Source organism: Phoca vitulina, unplaced genomic scaffold (assembly GCF_004348235.1).
Source record: "Phoca vitulina isolate PV1807 unplaced genomic scaffold, GSC_HSeal_1.0 scaffold86, whole genome shotgun sequence".
Lineage (NCBI taxonomy): Eukaryota > Metazoa > Chordata > Mammalia > Carnivora > Phocidae > Phoca > Phoca vitulina.
In genome coordinates this window covers 3,681,950-3,701,888 of record NW_022589789.1, presented here as the reverse complement: position 1 = coordinate 3,701,888, position 19,939 = coordinate 3,681,950, and the positions used below count along the sequence as shown (strand labels likewise).

Sequence of the window (19,939 nt, the reverse complement as noted above, 5' to 3'; positions counted from 1 at the left end):
CTGAGACATAAAGAGTGAGGTGGGATTCATTAACAAAATCGCTGTTGTCATTCCTTTGTATTTTTTCCAATGTAATTTCTATTTTTTACAATCTAATTTTAATAAGCTATGCTGAACAGAAAGGTAAGGTAGAGCTACTTCTGTGTTAGTGATCAAATCCGAGTTTTGATTAACACTTAGGTTATCATTTGCAGTTAAATTATACCTTGAACTTGGCCTGTGGCCCATCTAGTTTCAAGAATAAACAGCTCATTCCTACACAGAATTTCCACTGCTTGCAAATATCATATTTAGTGACAGCAGAACAAGAAACGAGCATTTCTGAGGACCACATTCCCAGTTCTTCCAAATAACCGATTAGTTAAAATAATCCCCTGTTAATGGAGAAGATTAAGGTCAAGGTGGGGAAATGGGCAATTCCCTGGAATAAATGTTGCTGAAATAGAATCTAAAATGTCTGATAAAATTTAGGGGTAGAAAACTGACATAAAAGAGTGTCTCGGAGGAAAAGAAATAGTAAGGAAAGGGGAGGGGCTATTTTGCAAAAGGCAGGGAGGGTCTGAACTGAGCTGGGGTAGCTTAGAGCTAAGAGAGACAAAAGAGAAAAGGTGTGGGGGGTCTTGTCAAAGACAAAGGAAGGACCAGGGATCATGGTGAGACTAAATCATCAGAAAAGACGTCTTTGGAATATGCTCTTATGGCAACAGGATTCCCCTGCACACACAGAACCCTGTTAAATTAGAGGCAAAGGGGCTGAAAGCACAGAACCCACCTCTCGTTTCACAAATGACGAAATGCAGGCCCAGAAAGATGAAACAGCCCACAGTTATATAAAGGCTGAGTCACTTCTGGAATTCAGGATCTCGACGGGATCCTATAGGCATCACACATGAAGACCACACCGTTAGCTAAGCAAGTCTCCCAAGGGAATGATGAACGTGGCCAACATGGGACCGGCACAACAGAGAATAAATCAAGGGCATGATCAGGCAGCACTTCTGCCTCTGCCCCAGCTCATTTTTTACCCCCACGGAAATGCAAGAGTTGATCATCTAAGTAAGTCATTCTGTTCCCCGGTTGCGGACAACCTGGAGATGGGAGGATGGGGGTGTGCTGTGGGTTTCTAGACCAGACAGAGAGAGGAAACATTTGGAAGTAGCCCAGAGCACTCAGTACAAGGTAGTAAGAAGTACAACATGAGCTGTGGTGGTAGGGATGACTCAGTACTGTAGATGTAACCCTGCACCCGCCGTTCTTCATCTCTTCCTCCTGGGTGGACACCAGTTCATTGTGACACACAGTTTTAGGAAACACTTAGGAAACATTGGGATGGTGTGAACCAGGGGAGCAGCTAAAACCCCTTATTGTCCATTTCAGAAATCACCCCCTGCAGCAACCTCTGGGCTAGCTCAGTCTAGTATCTCCCCAGAGTGGTATCTTCATGTAGTTGCACTAAGACTTGGGGCTTGGTATTTACCTGGCAATATGGACTAACATATTTACACCATTCTGCACACTATGCATCCTGTGTTGACTTCTGTCCCGGACAGTCTCACTTTATACAACTTCCCCAGCAAGCCTGCTGTTAAGTTAACGTGCACGTATTGGGGTTGCCAGCTGGAATGGAACAAGGCTCTAAATTATTTGTGCTAAATTTATATAAAGGTGGCTTGGCCATGAGCCCAGATATGAACATACAATGGACAAAGTTTCCAGAGTAGTGACACAAAGTCCCGAGAGTTGTGGGGATGTCAGAAAACACTCAGCAATTAGGACATATGCCTGTACTGTTAACACATGTGATTTCTCTAACTCCAAAACAGATTATGGAGATGAGTATGAGACAGAAAGCAAAGCTTTCAGTCAAGCACTACCTCTGCCTATTTGTTGAGATTTAGCTAAAGCTACTGACATGTAGAAATCTTAGGTTTTTTTAAAATAAAGATTTTTAGGGGAAAAATGTAAAGTTGACTCCACTACCCACAAAAAGCAAGGGTTTACCATGTAAATGAGAAGCGTGCATTTTAATAGTCTGATTAAGTGAGAGCTTTTCCTAAAAAGCTGACTTGGTTCTTCCATGCTAGGTGAACACCCTCGAGAAGACTTGCTAGGCTTCAGTTGGTCCATTCAATTCGGAAATGTTAATTAAGCACCTATTATAGGCCAAACACTACGCTAGGCTCTGCGAGTGGTGGAAAACAATATCCTTCTCTGTTCTTGAGCACCTTATGAACTAGTTGGGTGAAGAGTAGCAGAATATTAATGATTATGACATTATGACAGGACAATATTTTAAAGAACATGAAAGTTGTAGAAACACGGTTCTTGGGGCGGGGGGTTGGAGGACAGAGAAAGAGAGATCACATTTAATTGGTCGTTGGTTATCAGAAATGGCTTTACAAAGGAAGCATTTCAGATGGAACTAGAATGATGTGTAACATTTTGACAGGGACACAAGGTATGTGAAGGGCATTTACTCTTCCCACATCTGTGAAGAAAACATTCAATGAATAGGCATGGGGTGAGAAAGCAGGGGTGTCTAAAGAACTACAATATATTTTGGCAAGACTATATCAGGGTGCCACAGGAGATAGACCAGAGGGACAGGACGAAGTTATGTTATAGAAGACTGAGAAGCACAGACAGAGCGGGGCAGGGAACAGGAAGCTCAAGGTTTTAAAAGAGGAAGAATTGAGAAAAGTCCGTTTATGAGGTTACTGCAATAGCACCAAGAATGGGTTGAAAAGTGTTAGGATTTGAGCAGTAGCAGTAGAAATGGAACAGAAAAGATAAACAAGAAGGGTAATTTAGATTTGTAATGTAGAGGCCTTAAACTGACAGCACCTGGGGGACAAATAGGAATTGGGAGACATTCCAGAGAGTCAAATTTGGATACACAGGAAAGGAAGGATTCAATAAGAGAAAGAGAAGGCAGGGGTGGTGCAAATCAGATTTTTTCATTTGTGGCAATGGTCTACCACTCAGGCAGTCAACATTGTCTAGAATGGATTTGGAAGTTTGAGTCCAGTGCTTAGGTCAAATGTAGGGTTGGACCTAAATTTGGGTATTATCTGAGCTGAGTGGCTAAGATCAATAAAGCTATTCAGGGAGAAGACATTCAGGGCAAAGGCAAAACCTTGGCCAATGCCTGTCTTTTAGTGTTAGAGGAGAAAGAGAAAGTCCAAAAAGAGAGGTAGGGAGGAATCCAAGATGGTGCAGTATGATAAGATGCAGGGAAGAAGAAAGCTCCGATGTATAGAGAGTAGCCAATTGCGTGTAATGTTGTACAAAGGGTGAAGAAATCAGGGTCAAGGCAAAGCCAGTGGTCTGGACATTAGAAGAGTAATTGGAATGGAACAGTTAAGCAAGCAGTTTCAGTCAACTGGAGGGTACAGGAATGATGCTGAAAAGTTTTAAGTGAGAAGGTAGAATGGTAGAATGTAGATGCTCCTTTCAGTACCTGTGACGGTAATGGGGAAGGCAGAGGATGAAATATTTGTTTGAAGGGTAACAAGTTCCCAGGAGGACTTCTTTTACTCATGAGTAGGAAAGTCCCACAGAATCTCTTTGACCCGAGGAGGCCCACAATGGTCCCACGAGAAGGAAAGCAAACCCTTTCTGCTTGATGAAGTAGCTTTTCATCATAGTCACTGAGACCCTCCTCACTACTGGGAAATCCATCCCAACCAGAAATGTGGGAAGGAGATGGCAAAGTTAAAGGACCTGGGGTCACCAGAAGTGGAGGGAAAGGGACGAGAATGGGATGGACCATCAATTTAAAAACATGTATTTTCGCAGTTGCTTTTCTCTATGGATTTATAATACAAAATCCACCTAATTTCCTCCTTCTTGCACATGAATGTAATGGCAGAGTTTTGGTTAACTGATGGGAAAGGACTGGCATCCTTGCGGTAACAGCAACCATGATCCTGGCTCCTGCCTTACATAAAGTATGGACTGCTTTACCATCTGGATGTGCCAAATATATTTATAAGTTTGCAGGCACACTTGAAGAAATTATGATTTCTTTAAAGCCATTAATGCTATTATCAAGTTTGTGACATTGAGATAGTATCTTCTGTGGGACTTTTCCAGAAACTCCACCCATCAGGAGTTTTAGAAGATGGCAATTATAACCCACTTATCCAGCCAACTTATTATACAAGCATTCAGAAACTCTTGGTTGCTGAATACACGCTGAGCATGAGATACTATCTGTTGCGGACATGTGTGGTGCTTTTGAAATATTTATAAGTGCCTCCTCCTGAGGATGCAGACGTTATTGTTTACAGTCTGAACTTATTTTAAGGAACAAAACCTGCGGATGCACTTCCTGTTATAGTAATACCTAGGCTTTATGTAACATATTTCTTTTGTATTCATAAGATACTTCCACCTTCATTATGTCATCAACACTGTGTCACTGAGATAGGTAGGGGAAGGAAAGCATTTTTTTTCTTCAAAAAGAGAAGGAAAAAGATGAACTGAGGCTGTGTCTGCGCTGTGAGGGTCCATCAGAGCCTGATGCTACATCCTCCTGAGCTGAACTGGTCGACACTGTCAAAGCCACGGTATTCACAGCACCATAACCAAACTGTTCACGGACTGTGAGCCAGCCCTCCTGCCCGGAATCCTGCCTCACAGATGGGGATGACGGGCAGACATGCAATTATGATCCACACGCCCCTGATCCTCACCAGAACACTTTTCACAGGAGCTGCTAACAGAGTCCCCTGACAATCAGAAATCCCCAGCTCGAGTTAATGAAATAACGCACACACTAGGTATGAGGCTAGAAGAGCTAAAGAAGGAAATGAGGATGTGTCTTAAAGGACTGAACCAAGATCACCTAACAATTACTCAGGGACAAAGAAATTGGCAGTGGAATAAAGGATAAGGAAAATGTAAAACTTCTTCCTTAAAAAAGGGGGGGTGACTGGGTGGCTCAACTGGTTAAGCATCTGCCTTCGGCTTGGGTCGTGATCTCAGGGTCCTGGGATCGAGCCCCACATTAGGCCCCCTGCTCAGCTGGGAGTCTGCTTCTCCCTCTCCCTTTGCCCATCCCTCCTACTCGTGCTCTCTCTCGCAAATAAATAAATAAAATCTTAAAAAAAAAAAAAAAAGAAAAATCCAATCAGTGCTAAAAACCCCACTCTTCCCTCTGCCCAGGGTCAACAACCTTCAATGAAAAATAAAATTATGGGCTACCCTTTGTAGAAGTGAAGAAGCTGCTAGGGCAGTTTTAGTGATGATTTGGCTCCCGTGGAGCCGGGGCTAAAATGCGTTTCAAACATAGACAGTGGAGGGGCAGCGGGCTGTACGCGTGGGGAGCCTGCCCCTCCGGCCCGGCCCCTCCTGCCTGTGGCTGTGGACTGAGGCTCCAAAATCCCAGTTCCGATGGCTCTGACTGGGTAGGTGGGGATGGAGGAGGAGGGACCCGGACAGATTTTGAGAACACGAAAATGCAGCTACCACCTCTGTGTCCAGGAAGTGGCTGGTGTCAAGTCTTTTTGAAGGACTGGCGCTCAGACCAACTGACCACCCGCTTGAGTAGTTTCAGAATTGCCCCTTTTGCTCTCCCTTCACTGAATTTTGCTATTGTCTCCTCCAGACTGCCTACGGTGAACCGTAGACTCTACTTGGCTCAACACTGTTTGCTTCCCCTCTATTCTTTCTGGTCTTCAATCTCGATAAAACTGTCAGCTGTGGAGGCCCATTAATCTAGTGCCTGCTATGTGCAAAGCATTGTGGGGACTGATATAAGTCAGACATGGTGTCTGCCCTAAAAGAGCTCACCACCTAATGGGGAGACCAACCCTTACCTGTACAGTTAGAATGAAGAACCTGGGCAGATGGGTGGTCTGCGAGAGCCGCATGCATAACAGCCTCACTGTCGAATTCGTGAGGATTTGCCATTTCTGGTGGCTGCCATTTTTTCCAAGAGTGGATTGATCCAGAAATTGAAGTTTTCATATATTTTAATCATCTTTTTTTGTGACCATCTGTGTTACAAATAAACGCTCACTTTCCCAAGTTATTCAAGAACGGATGGGCAGGTCTGAACTGAGAGAAAAGGCCAAACAGCAGCCTCATTTGCCAGGTGTTGCTCCATCTAAAACAACATCACCCCAAGTGAGTGGAAGTCAAGCGACCGAGCTTGGGGGGCTTTGTGTCCTTTATTTTCTTTGAGTCAAGAACGTGTTCTTTTTTTCTTTAAATTTGGGAAGTTAGTGCTTTTAATTAAAAAAAAATTATCTCTGAAGGACTAAGGTTTTGACCACATTTTATTTTTTTCCATGCCATTTCAGTGATTGCTTCTACTGCACACAATACCTTCCCAGCTCGTAGCATCTGTTGGTTGGAGAGTCAAGCAAGAAGTTGGAATCGGGAATATATTGCCTGGCCTTTGCCACCTCTGGCTGTTCTAAAGAAATTTAACAACTTGAAGAAGGAGACATTTAGCGTCTTCTTTCAGCCTGGGACTGGCTGCTCTCTCCATGACATGCCAGTCACTCACAGAAGCAACAAGCCATCACCTCCAACCTGGCCGGCTGATTATACAAGTATCTGACCAGATAAAAACAAAATACTCTGGAGCATCTGTTTCTTCTCAAAAAACACTCTTCTGTTTCTCATAGGAATCCAGTGCCTGAGCAAACATTCTCCCTTTTAACCCTTCAGAGTCATCATGGCAAATACAAGTATTGAAATTTTACAAACAGGGGAGATGTGGGAGAGCAAAACTTGCCTGACATTTGCCTGAGATGAAGTCAACGAGCAGTACTTGGAAGACAAGGTGGCCTTCTGACTTTGGGCAGTGAGGAAGCGCAGCATGCAGCTGGATCTCACACATCCCTCGAACCAACTGTATAAATCGAACCCTTGTGCTGCCTGGTTATCAGGCTTTAAGTAAATATTGTGTTTGTATGTGCTTTGTGCTTTCAAACTCCATCAACCAAAGGGACTGGAATTTAGATATTTTCTGCTAGGATTTCATCCCCAGGTTCAGGCAAGTTTTTACTGAGTGGAAAATCACCAATTGGTTGGAAGTTTCTGTGCACAGTTTTTAGCAGTTCTTACCTAATCTGAACCGAGAGTTTAAAAATTAAGTCCTTCCTCAGAATGAGTTAGTTTGTATTCAAACTTTTGTGAGGTCTTTCATAGAAGAAAATGGCTGTTTGGATACCAGATGAGCTGGCAACACTTCATAAGAACTTCCTCCTTCAAAAGGCACGTCCCAAGCCCCATCAGTCACAAAGGTGGAAAAATAACTTGGTGCAGCTGCTGAGCGTTTGGGCTCAGTTGATCTAACTTTTCTAAACCTCAGTGCTGCCATCTGTAAAATGGGGATGACAGGAAGATTGAGTGAGATCATGTGCACAGAGTGCTTAGTGGGTGTCATGGAGGGCATAGACTGAGGACCTGACAGGAAGAACCAGCCATGACCATTCCTTCCCAAACACTCTATTGATTACTTAAATTAAAGGAGAAAATTAAACATGGTGGCTGAATAAGATATAAGATGTGTACAATATAGACCTAGGCTCGAGCGGGAAAAATAGTTAAGTTAAAAGGCAATTGAGTGGAGAGAAGCCAAAAGATTATTTTTCCTCTCTGCTCTTCTGCAGAATTTTGTAGAGTTCTGAATGAAGGAAGTTCAATTGCTAAGCTAACTGCAAAGACTAAGTGATTTCAACCATAAGCCAGCATAATGTGTTTGGCATGCTTCACAGCCAATCTGAGAGTCATCCTGACCTCATGCCATCCCTAACTGACCTAGATACTAGACACAGTTCCATCAACCACAGAAGAGCAGGAAAAATCTTTTTTTGGAGGTGCTATGTTCTGCCAAGTCACTGACTCCTACAATCAGGATTGATTACAAACACCCAATTAGAAGGCATTTGGAACCTGATCTGAACACTAATCTTGTCTCTTGTTCTTCTTTGGGCTTAATGATCAGCCTTGATGAATAACTACAACGGCAATTAGTTAAGTTTATTTTGTAGCCTCCTTCACAAGCACACACACACATGCACATATGTGTTTGTGTGTGTGCTTCCGCTGGAGTATGTCAGCATGCAGGCAAGTATCAAGTTTTATGCTGGGGAAAAAAAAAAAAAAAAAGGAGCTGCGAATATGCACGCCGGCTGAAGGCATATGTCTCACTTGGATCAATTTTTAAGTGTCTGCTCCCCAAGTGAAATCTGGTTGGAAATGCCATGCACATGTTGATTCAATTTGATAAGATTTCAAGTAACCTTCTCTTTTAGCTTCTCATAAAGGTTGCTTCTTTTAAATTACAGAAATGCCTAACACACAGCAACCTTGTAATGCTCAAAATTCATTATGATCAAATGGGATTGCTTATAGTAAAAAATAATAAAGGAACATTAATTTTATTAAACACATGGGGTTTTGTTCAAATTAAATAAGTGCTAATAGGGAAAAATATCAAAAGGAAGAAAGTAGATAATTATCTGCCTGAGTAGTAACCACGGATGCTGCAGGTGGTAGCAACAACATTGTCCAGCAGTTGTTCTGAGAAGGGTTCATTCTCATCCAATCAAAAGTTTTTTAATTGAATTGAGCTTGGTGGTGGTTCCTCCCACATTGCCCATGTTGGGAAATTACTTGAGATGAAAACCAACAATGAAAAACTGAAAAATAAAGCAAGGGGAAGATTTTTCTGTATTTGCCTTGCATCTAAAACAAGCTCTAGATCGAAAACTTTGTGCGTATTTTAACATTCCCATAGTATATGTAACGAATACAAGATATTTCTACAGTAGTCACTGAAAAACATTAGAATACACTTCAGTATGACTCTTTTTTTTTATTAGAAAGGGAATGGTATTCATTGTTCTATCTCTATGCCAAAGAGTTTTACCACATTCAAAGGATAGTGCCTACAGATTTCTAAGACTATAGTTTAGTTTTGTCTCATTTTGAAATTTATAAAAATGGAATCACACAAGTTAGGACAGTAGTCATCCTTGAAGCCAAAGGCTAGATGAACATAAGGGGGATTCTTTGTAGGAAGCTGGAAATGTTTACTCTGGATTGGTTATGTGGTTGTGCTCACCTTGTAAAATTTTATCGAACTTTATACTGTGTGTATTTTTCTACATACATCTTGTACTTTAATTAAAAGTACATAGACTTCCATACTTAATACAGAAAATGGAGAAATATTTTGGCTTAAAATACTCACTGTTTTCCATAAAACAAAGACTTCATTTTGGTCTAAGTGATACTCTAAAACACAGGACTGGGACTAGAGTAAGGCACTTGCCTCAGATACAAAAAGCCAAAAACTCACCAATCAAGGTAAATAATATTTTAACACAGCATTTTAAAAATTAAAATTAATGAAAAAAACCCATGCTGAACAAAGTAAAAAAAGAAAGGATGGAAACAAAAAATAGTACTCAGGGAAACAAAAAATGGAACTTATATTCCCCAAATTGCCAATAAATGACAAAGTGACCACTGTATAATTCAATTTGTGAAAATTATCAGATCTGAGAAACTAATGGAAGATTAATTTTCATTCAGTGAGTTTATGGTCTATGAAAATAAATGAAATGACCAGTGTTTCAAAGTTTGTAATAACTTAGGTAATTTTATTTTATTTATTTTTTTATAACTTAGGTAATTTTAAAAGCAGCATTAAAGAAACAATGTGTGATTTATTCCAACAAAATTCCAAAACTTGAATATCATCTCATTTAGTTAAGATTTTCTTGTAATTAAACTTCATGCGAAGTTCCAAAAGTGAAACCTCCCTTTGATTGCTTTGAATTAGGAAAAAAACACCTATTTTTGGTCCCACTAAGAAGGGATTACACATCTAAGTTATAGACAGAAAAGCATCTGTGCCACGTTAGCCTGTGTCTTGGTGAAATCCTACAAAAAGGCACTGACAAATCAGGCATTGAAGTCAGGAACCAGTGAGTAAGAAGACCACTACTGAGCTTTCTCCCTCCAATACTACCACCTTTTTAGACTCTTTCTGGAGCTCCACATTCATTTTCTTAATGTTTTTAACCCAATGTCTGTGAAATTTTTATTGCTCCCCAGATGATGACATCTGATCTGAATGTAATCACACACCTCTTTGCTCAGCGGTATTTGTCACAACCCATTATAAATTATCATGCTGATAGTTTGCATTGCTGGGAAACCGGAAAAGTTCCATAAATTCTAACTACTGTATCAATGACATTCTTGTTTATTATGCAGATATAAACTTTTATGAGATTCAAGATGTCTGTGTTACCACCGAAGAAAACTATCACTGAGTAAGATCTAACTAGCTCAATGTAAATGCAGAAAACCATTTACAGTGCACAATGAACATTGCTTTCTGAAAAACACCCAGCAGGTTGCTTTTTTCTTTCTTTTCTGCTTGTAACTGTGCTTCGATACTTCACAAGCATGGAGGATTTTGCTGGTGCATTCCTTCCACACCTTCTCCTTCAGAACATTCTCTAACCACCTTTTATCAACATAACAATAAAACCAGCTGGTATTGCTACACATCCTAGCACAACATTAGCCCACAGACAGATGTTCTCCTGCCTGACTGATTGATTGATCGATACCACACTATGTTCAATAAAAGAATTCAGGGAGCTATAATACTATGTTTTTGATGCTTATTTGTCATGAAACCTGACTCATAATGGAACCTGGAACATAGATTGTTGCATTTTAAAACTATCAGCACAACCTGAACATTCCTCTTCCATAAGGAAATCATGCCCCTTGATACTCACTCTAAAAACTTTTTGTAAGGTTAGGTTCATAGTTTGTTTATTTATTAGGTCAGTCTTCATGATCTTCACATGAAAAGTAGTAACTGTGTACATTTTACTGTATTGTTAAAACTATGAAATAATTCTTAATTTAATTATAAATAAAACAATACAAATGTAAATAAAAATAAAAATTCCTCCCAGAATTCATCTATTTAATTACTCATCCATCCCTAAAGAAGTTGTGGTATATATATACAATGGAATATTATGCAGCCATCAAAAGGAATGAGATCTTGCCATTTGCAATGATGTGGATGGAACTGGAGGGTGTTATGCTGAGTGAAATAAGTCAATCAGAGAAAGCCATGTATCATATGACCTTACTGATATGAGGAATTCTTAATTTCAGGAAACAAACTGAGAGTTGCTGGAGTGGGTGGTGGGGTGGGAGCAATGGGGTGGCTGGGTGATAGATGTTGGGGAGGGTATGTGCTATGGTGAGCGCTGTGAATTGTTCAAGACTGTTGAATCACAGATCTGTACCTCTGAAACAAATAATGCAATATATGTTAAGAAAAAAAAAGAAGAAGAAGAAGATAGCAGGAGGGGAGGAATGAAGGGGGGGACATCGGAGGGGGACACGAACCATGAGAGATGATGGACTCTGAAAAACAAACTGAGGGTTCTAGAGGGGAGGGGGGTGGGAGGATGGGTTAGCTTGGTGATGGGTATTGAAGAGGGCACGTTCTGCATGGAGCACTGGGTGTTATGCACAAACAATGAATCATGGAACACTACATCAAAAACTAATGATGTAATGTATGGTGATTAACATAACAATAAAAAAATAATTACTCATCCATCTCTACATTCCACAAAAAAATCTGTTTACTTGGCTTTTAAGGATGTTTCTCAACAAGCAAATGTGCTAAGGAATTGATTTCTTAAGCTTTCACATGGTGGAAGTTGACTGTACAAATACTGGACGGTTTCGAGAGAAATTGCTGGGTGTATTTTATGTAGGTCATCCCATTACTGGATCTATATATTTAGTTTGACATATGCTTAAGTTTCATATTTCCAAATGTTCTAACTATCACCAAGTTGTTCAAGATATCATAATAGCAATGATAACTTCTTTTGAGGGAAGGTTTCAACTTTTCAAAAGGCTTTCGTATCCACTACCCCATTTTATCTTACCAATAACCTGATTACATTGGTAAAGCAAGTACTTTTTATTGCTATTAGACACATAATATAGCTGAAACAGGGAGTGATATTAAATATCTCCAATAAGACAAACAGCTTGATCTCAACAGGAATGATAACTACAAGCTTGCTAGCTCGTTGGATGTGGTTTGTTGTACCTAATTTTGTATTATCTCAAATTCCTTTTATGGAAGTAGCCTAATGTAAATTACAAAAAAAAAAAAAAAGCCCCAAACCCACTAAAATAAAAACAAAAACAAAAACGAAACTATGCTTTTGCACATTCAACATAAAATTTTGAAGTCTATGAATTTGTTCTTCCAAGGGTTATTGGTATTTTCTATTTTTGTAGGGAATTTTAACTTTAAATTAAAGCTGTGGATTCTTCTTGCAGACTTCACGAACGACTGTAAGAATTGTGCCCCATTTGTAGAATCTCAACTGCAACCTTCAACAGTGACCAGGAGTCATGTGGACCAACCCGGAAAGATAGTGACAGCAATGTCTTCAGTTGCTCTTCCTCTATCATTTTGGAATTTTCATTGATAAAACAATCAGATAGCAACACTTCCAAACACGGCAGAAAAATATTTTCTATGCCATAATCTCCATTGACTTCATCAGGCTAAATATATCAGCCTTCTGAGGCTGGCCAGGAGATGGCACCTTCAGAGAGAACAAACCCTCCAGTTGCTAGAGTTAAGAAACCACTTAACTTGGTAGCCTTAAAAAAGTCTCACCAGCGGAATGACAGAAACAATCTTCTTGCCCACATCAGTTTCTTGAATACCATGCTGATATCACTAAAATTGTCCCTTCCTATAAATAATAATTATCCTTTTTCTTGTCATTTTTCAAAAGGAAAACTGAGGGGCACCTGGGTGGCTCAGCCACTTAAGCATCCGATTCTTGATTTCAGCCTGGGTCATGATCTCAGGGTCCTGGGATTGAGCCCCACCTCGGGTGCCATGCTCAGCGTGGAGTCAGCTTAGGATTCTCTCCCTCTGCCTCTGCTCCCTCCACCCCTGCCCCTACTCATGTGTGTACACTCCTTCTCTTTCTGTATCTTAAAATAAATAGATAAAATTAAAAAGAAAAAGAAGGCCTCAAAATGTTGAAAGAAAGAAAGAAAGAAAGAAAGAAAGAAAGAAAGAAAGAAAGAAAGAAAGAAAGAAAGAAAGAAAGAAAGAAGGAAGGAAGGAAGGAAGGAAGGAAGGAAAGGAAGGAAGAAAGAAAACTGAGAAGGTTCCAATTCCACCATACTCCACCTCACATCATGATACAGCAAATACTTATTGAAGACTTACTGTGTGCCAGGCACTGTTATAAGCACTTAACATGTATTAATTCACTCAACTGGCTTCCCCGGTTATGTGCTGGAACTGGCTTGCACCAGCTCACAAGAACCCATCGCACATGTCTCTTTAGGACTACACAAGTACACAAATCTGTGTACAGCGACATCATATGGATAGTTTGAAACTGGTCACAGTGGGAATATTTACACGACAGGAATTGGTAAATATTACAAATGAGGTCTTGAACCACCCCCTTTCAAGATCCGGTCATTCAGCATTGACCAGCACACCACTGCTAGTGACTCCTGATTATTCTGAATTTTTGAACTATTATATTATACACAGACATGGTCACGACTCTCAGATCAGGATTTAGTAGACATGAGTTTACTAAAATGTAATGGCACCTTATCTTTGGGAATAATGTTATTACTTGAGTATGTTTTACGTTGAGTTTCTTAAAAATATCTTTTAGAGAAATTTAAGTATTGTCAAAAAGCAAAAAAAAAAAATAAAACAAACTAAAATAAAATGAAAGAGAAAACAAATCTCTAGGTTGTCTAGGTGACTGACATTGTAAAATCACCATACAGAATATCGTCAACAACAACAACAACAACAAACTCCCTGTTTCCTAGCAGTCACTGAACACTATTAATGGAAACTTTCATACAAGATTAAGAAGTCAATATAATGCCCTGAAGCACAGAACAAGGATTAAATTGGAATCGGCATAATTCTATTACACTGTAGTGTATGCTGATTATTTGGAAATTGATCGATGAATATATGCTAATTCTCTACGCACCAGAATGTTGAACTAACCAGATGACCTCATTTCCCTGCGCACAAAACACTAGTTTTACCACACCAACTCAATAGGTTGTTAAGGACCTCCTACAGGTGGGAACCTTTTCATATCATTCTGTTCTTCCCTAAAAGGGCTATGTGTTTGCAAAGGGAATGTCCCTGCACAATAATGTTTATATCCAACGGAACTTGTAACCTATTTACATTGTATACAGTTATATCAAACTGACCCATTTTCAAACTTCGGAAAACATATCAGTCCCTGAGAAACACTTTGGAACTGAGATTTAAGTAGATTGTTTTCCTTTGCTAAAACTATTTCTATATCCAAACTTCATTAAAGATAGATATTCAGGTTCAAGTGTCTGCAGAATATAACCTGTGCAGGTTGGCAGAATGGGGTAACGTGGGCAAGACAGAGACAGGTGGTCTGCTTGGTGTCCAGAGAGAAGAGCAAACCTGGATCTGAGTGGACTGCTTGCGCCTGCAAAGTTAAAATACGTTTTCCATACTGTGCAAAGCAAAGCCTGCACAACTAGTACTTTCATATAAAGTGAGGAAATATAATTTAGGCTGTCTCTATAGTGAGAATGTTTTCATAATAATAATGAAATCCGACATAAATTGATGCTTAGTTACTTAACAAAAGAAGGAGTTAGCAAGACTAAAGCTGATGGATGAAATATCAATTTATATTTGAGCCCCATTGTATTCACTGTGCATTAACAATTTTTTTTGCGTTTTCCATTAAGACTTGCAATCATTAATCTACTAAAAAAAACCCTCATCTGACTTATACTATATGCCTCATTTTTATTCAATGACAATTTGTTTTGTCACGTCAAACTCAATAAGATACAGTCCTTAAATCACAAAATGTGTCACAGATTTGTTAAAAAATATCCAACCTCACCATCTGTTGATGCTAGTAACCCACAATATTTAATAAAAACTCAAGCGAAAGTTTGGGTTTCCATTCTTCCTCTTTTCAGGGGAAAAAAAAGAAAAAAAGCACATAGACACATTTCTTAACAAAAGAGTTCTGAAACCAAAAGTGTTAACAGGAAAAAGAATATGAGGGATTATACATTTCAACATAATATTCCTAGTTTGGGGAACTCAGAAATCGCTTAACATAATTTAATTTCCATACCATTGACATATGATCTGGCCTAGATTAGAATCCCTCCTGGATTCATTTATACCCCATACTGTACACACTGACTTTCCCCCTTAGACATCCATGACCACAAGATGGCGGTGTGGTGCCCTGTTCAAATACTTTCTCACTTACTTGCAGTCTCTGTCCTCCAAATCAAAGTGAGGGTTGAAGTTGATCATAATTCTCTGGTATGGGTCGGGAGCCTGAATCAGCCATTCACATTTTTCACTTGGATGATAAGAATGAGGATAACCAGGAGACGTAAGGTACCCGGGGCTTTCAATTTTTATCGTATCGCCACACTTATCTGTAATAAAAATAACATTTTGGTAAATCTTTCCCTGACAACCACTTAGGTATTCTAGCTTTATATATAAATTACTGGTTATTATTCCATAACTTTTTAGGGGGAACTCCCCGTGGGTCCTTCAGGTGGCACTGATACAACCCTGCCGCCAAGGAACACTCTTTGATCCCAGGAAGGTTAGGTCAGGAGAAAAGTAGACTGAGATCTGACAGGACTCCACCCTTACCCCCCACAAAGTTCCTTCCCAAGAAGAAGGTCTTCTAGCGTTAAAAACATTAAATCCTCTCAATGGATGTTAACATGGTCCCCAGGGAGCTCCTGCTAGACTTAATTATCCCCCCCCAAGAAGTGTAATCGCATTAAGTAGCAAGTTCTGAGTGGAAGGTGACTAAAAGAAGCTATTCGACCCCTTGTGTGGCTTTTTGATGATAAGCCTGGTCTATGTCATTGATCAGTGGGGATTGTCATCCAAGACTTCGATTGGCTTAAAGCCAAACCTTTTGTGTTGTTGTTTTATCTGCCCATAAATCTAAGTGATTTTGAGTTATCTCTGCTCTGGAGATCCAGATCAACAAAGAACAAAGTGTATTTGGTGAAGCAGAAATAATTCTGCTCCACTGCTCCAAGTAAAGTTGTTCAGTCTTAGAGACCAGATCAAAGCAACTGGGCAGAAAGAAAAATAAATAGCCACATAGCATTAATTCTAATTACCTAGATGTTGGGGGAAAAAAAAAAACAACAACAACAACAACCCACCACACCAAGGTCTGGATATCACATATGATAAGCCACAGTCTCACATTCTGGGAAAGGTGAGCTAACTAGTTTTGAGCCTTCATTTCGAAAAACCCAAATGCTGAAATGATTCACTGAGAGCCAAATAAACCAGTCACTGGGCTGCTTTATTGTTCAGTGTAGATTCTCATTGTCACTTTTTATGATGGATTTCATGCTGGAAAGTCTCAGCCCGAAATGCTGCCACATTTATTGATGCTTAATTTTAAGCAATAAAAATTTGGTGCCTAAACTATGTAAGAGGAATAGGTATGAAAGCAGTGAAATACATAAGCCTATCAATCACAAATTTTCAGTAATGGTATATATAGATTTTAATATTGCATCTAATAGATTCCCTGTGGAAAGAGAATGGCATTCTTTGCTCTCAGCATGAATTTATAAATCTACAGAATTTTATTACAGGAAAACCAGGTCAAATGGAAATGAAAGATGAAGTGCACATCAAAAATGCATAAAGCTACATGCATTACAGAAATCATTTCCCATAAATTAAAAAGAAGACAATATAAATCATATTGTTTTTCTCAATTGCTAGATATTTCTGACCATGTTTCTTAGACTGGGGGTACCCTTATACTGGTTTCCTTTGCCTTAGCTTTTAAAGGCTTAAGGTTTGCCAAGAAGAAATGTTGCAACTGGAGTTCGGAATCTCAACTAATGATTATATTGGACTCTGTTATGTGATTCTACTGAGGCTCTTCCATTATTTTAAATGTGGAGAAAACTTGGAAAGTGACCCCATCTCATTAAGTCTCCTCCAGCTCTATACAAACATCATGGCAGTGTCTGGCATCCGTTAGAGGAGTGAAATAAAACAGTACTGCTTCTAGTCACTCCACAGAGTCACTTCAGAAGACATTTAGGTGGACTCGGTACCACACCAGAGCTCTTTAATCTGTGACTTCTGAGAAAGTGACAGTGTAATAAGATAATGTGGACTGCTAGACTCCCTGGCTCTGTTAAATCTCTCTAACAGTTGATTAAGAAAGAGCAATTTCTAATGACTCTGGACCATTAGACCTAAATAAGGTTAATGAATTAATTTAGCAGACACTGGTACTCCGAGGAGGTGGACATGGCTTTAAGAGGTCTGCTGTGTTATAGAGGCATTTACTGACTCTGGTCACTGCAAGCATAGCAACATGGCTTTAACCAGTCAAGCTCATAGACTGAGGCTCAGGTTCTCAGCATTCCCCAGATTTCTGCTAAGAAAATTTAAAAATATATTTCATATATATATACATTTGTGTATACATTCACATACACACACATATACATGGAGTTCACAACCTAAAGTCTGGAAGCTATTTGCATTAGGTTTCAAATCCATCCTGTGAACATCTTGACTATGGATTTAATCTCAGGAGTTGTGGAGGGCAGAGGTTGGGTTACTGTAATTTCTAAAGTCTAACCACTTGACCTCTTTCAATCGGAGGAGAATGTTATCCTTTGCCAGATTATAGAAAGATGCCACCAACTCAGGTTCATTAATAAATTGAACTCCACATTCACAGTGTGTGTGTGTGTGTGTGTGTGTGTGTGTGTTGCCTCTAAGCATATCTTTTAGAACACCGCTTGGTAGCTGTTGGGGGGAAATCTATTGCTTCAATCATAAAACCTCCAAAAAGCATATTAAAGAGATTAACTTCCATCATAAAGACGTGATTTAAATTCCTCTTGGTATGAACCCCTCCACTTGTGGTCCCTTATTAAAACAATATACCACAGTAAGTAGTGGGTGTTCTTTTCTTCTAATTACTTTGATTGAAATCTAAGCCAGACAAAAGTAAATATTTGATAATTAGTTAATAATAATTGCTGAAGACTTACTGTAAAGATAATTTCATACTCTTGCCTTCACCTACTTTAAAGCCTAAGTTAAACATGCCTACAACCAGATCACATTTTAAAATACATTATTTAGGTTAGGGGATACTGTTTATAACCCAGCATTCTTTCATTTACTTAACAGTTAGTGGTTTTAAAAGCTAAGTGGAAGCTGCAACTAGGCTAGGGATTTTCAGATATCCTGGTGTCTTACACTGTATATATCAGATTCCTTTATTGACACTATGTAACTTTCATTCATACTTCAGACACATTAGGGGCGATTTGCAAAGGCGGAGGAGGGAGTTCCAGCAACCAAAAAACCGCTATCTCTTGCAGGCACCCACCCGAGGAAACGGTTTCGAAGAGCTGCAGAAGAACCAGGAAGTTCTCCTGGTAAAGTGTTCATTAACTTTCAACAGCCATCAAATTTTTGAAAGGGAGTCTCATCTAATTGCCTTTGGGAGGAAACATTATTAAGATAATTGGTGTGCTGATCATAGAAGGTAGGCAGCTCTGCCGTGTAACAGAGGCAGGAAAACCCCCATAACCAAACAAGCAACTTCAGAAGGGAGACAGTGGACTTGAAATCTTCCTGCCCTAAACCGACTATCTTACTTCTTTATTTCTCCTCCTGGACAAAAGTTTCCTTCGCCCAGGAGGTGGCTATTGCCGGTTCGCCCCGGCAGCTCTGCGTGAGTCCCGCGGCTGGGGCGGGAAGCCAAACCCCGGCCGGACGCGGGCAACCGGTGAGCCCGGGCGCCGCGCTGTCACACGCGCCTCCGCCTGTCACTTACCGTTGCGAAAAGCGCTGGCCGGGGCGAGGGCGACGGCGAGCGCGGCGCAGAGGAGCGGTAGCCCCCTCTCCATTCTCCCTTCGCCGGATCCCCAGGCAGAAGCGGGAGAACGAGAACGTGCGGGGAAAATAGAGCAAAGGGGGAATCTAAACAATCTGAAGAGCTTCAACTCCGCCTAGAGCTGTAAAATCCTCAGTCCGTCTTGGAGAAAAGAGGGCAGCGAGGCAATGCCTTGATCCGAGAGAAATGCTTCTCTTTTTGTGTCTCAAGTCGCCTGCATCCTGTCATTTAGCTCCGGTTTCCTCTCTCTTTTCCCACACTTGTTCCTCTTCCAGGAGCCACTGCCCGGGCCATGTCTCAAAAAAAAAAAAAAAGGGGGGGGGGGGCTGGGGGGGGGGGGGGGGGGTAGGGAAACACACCAAAGCCAATTTCCAGAAAGAAAAAAAAAAAAAATCCGACTTGTTTCTGGACCCGTTGGAGCCGAGGAGCTGGCGCCCAGGGGAGGTCCGGGGTGTCTGCGCGAAGGAGAGGAGCAAGCAATGAAAAGATGAGCGGGAGACAGAGGAGTTTCACCAACTGCACCCCCGCCTCCCCCACCTCCTCCGTCCTCCCCCTCCCCTTCTGGAGCCCTTCCCTCGCTTCCTCCCTCCCCTCTGCCGGCACAGGCTCGCCAGTAATTGCCTGACAGGAGATTGGGAGGAACAAGTTTCCCTCCGTGTGCTTGCCCCGTCCGTCTGTCCTTCTCTCCCGGAGGCCCCGAAGGATCTCCGCGGGAAGGGAGGCGTTGGGGGTCTGTGCCCAGGGCGTGTGGGTGTGGGTGTGTGTTTGGAGAGGAGGCTGCGAGGTCGGTGCCAGCGACTGGGTCGGACTAGCCTACCTCCGCTTGCTCGCTCAGGACCAGGGGCGGGCGGGGGGGGAACGGGGGCGGGGGCGAGGGAGACCGGCAGCTCGCGGAGGATCTCCGGGAT

The 19,939-nt window shown here is 40.9% G+C and overlaps 1 protein-coding gene across 4 annotated transcripts in view; it reads right to left on the bottom strand.

Annotated features, from left to right (window-relative positions):
* The window catches only part of NRP1 (neuropilin 1), a 138,108-nt gene extending 118,564 nt beyond the window's left edge, over positions 1-19,544 (bottom strand). For 3 of the 4 annotated variants that reach the window (XM_032395675.1, XM_032395678.1, XM_032395677.1), the window contains exons 1-2: positions 18,972-19,544; positions 15,375-15,549 (exon numbers count right to left, since the gene is read on the bottom strand). In XM_032395675.1, the coding sequence (XP_032251566.1) occupies positions 15,375-15,549; positions 18,972-19,044 (248 nt within the window). In that variant the 5' untranslated portion in view covers positions 19,045-19,544. The remainder of the gene's footprint in view (positions 1-15,374; positions 15,550-18,971) is intronic. The other variant, XM_032395679.1, reaches the window with a different exon arrangement.
* Positions 19,545-19,939: the final 395 nt, after the last annotated feature.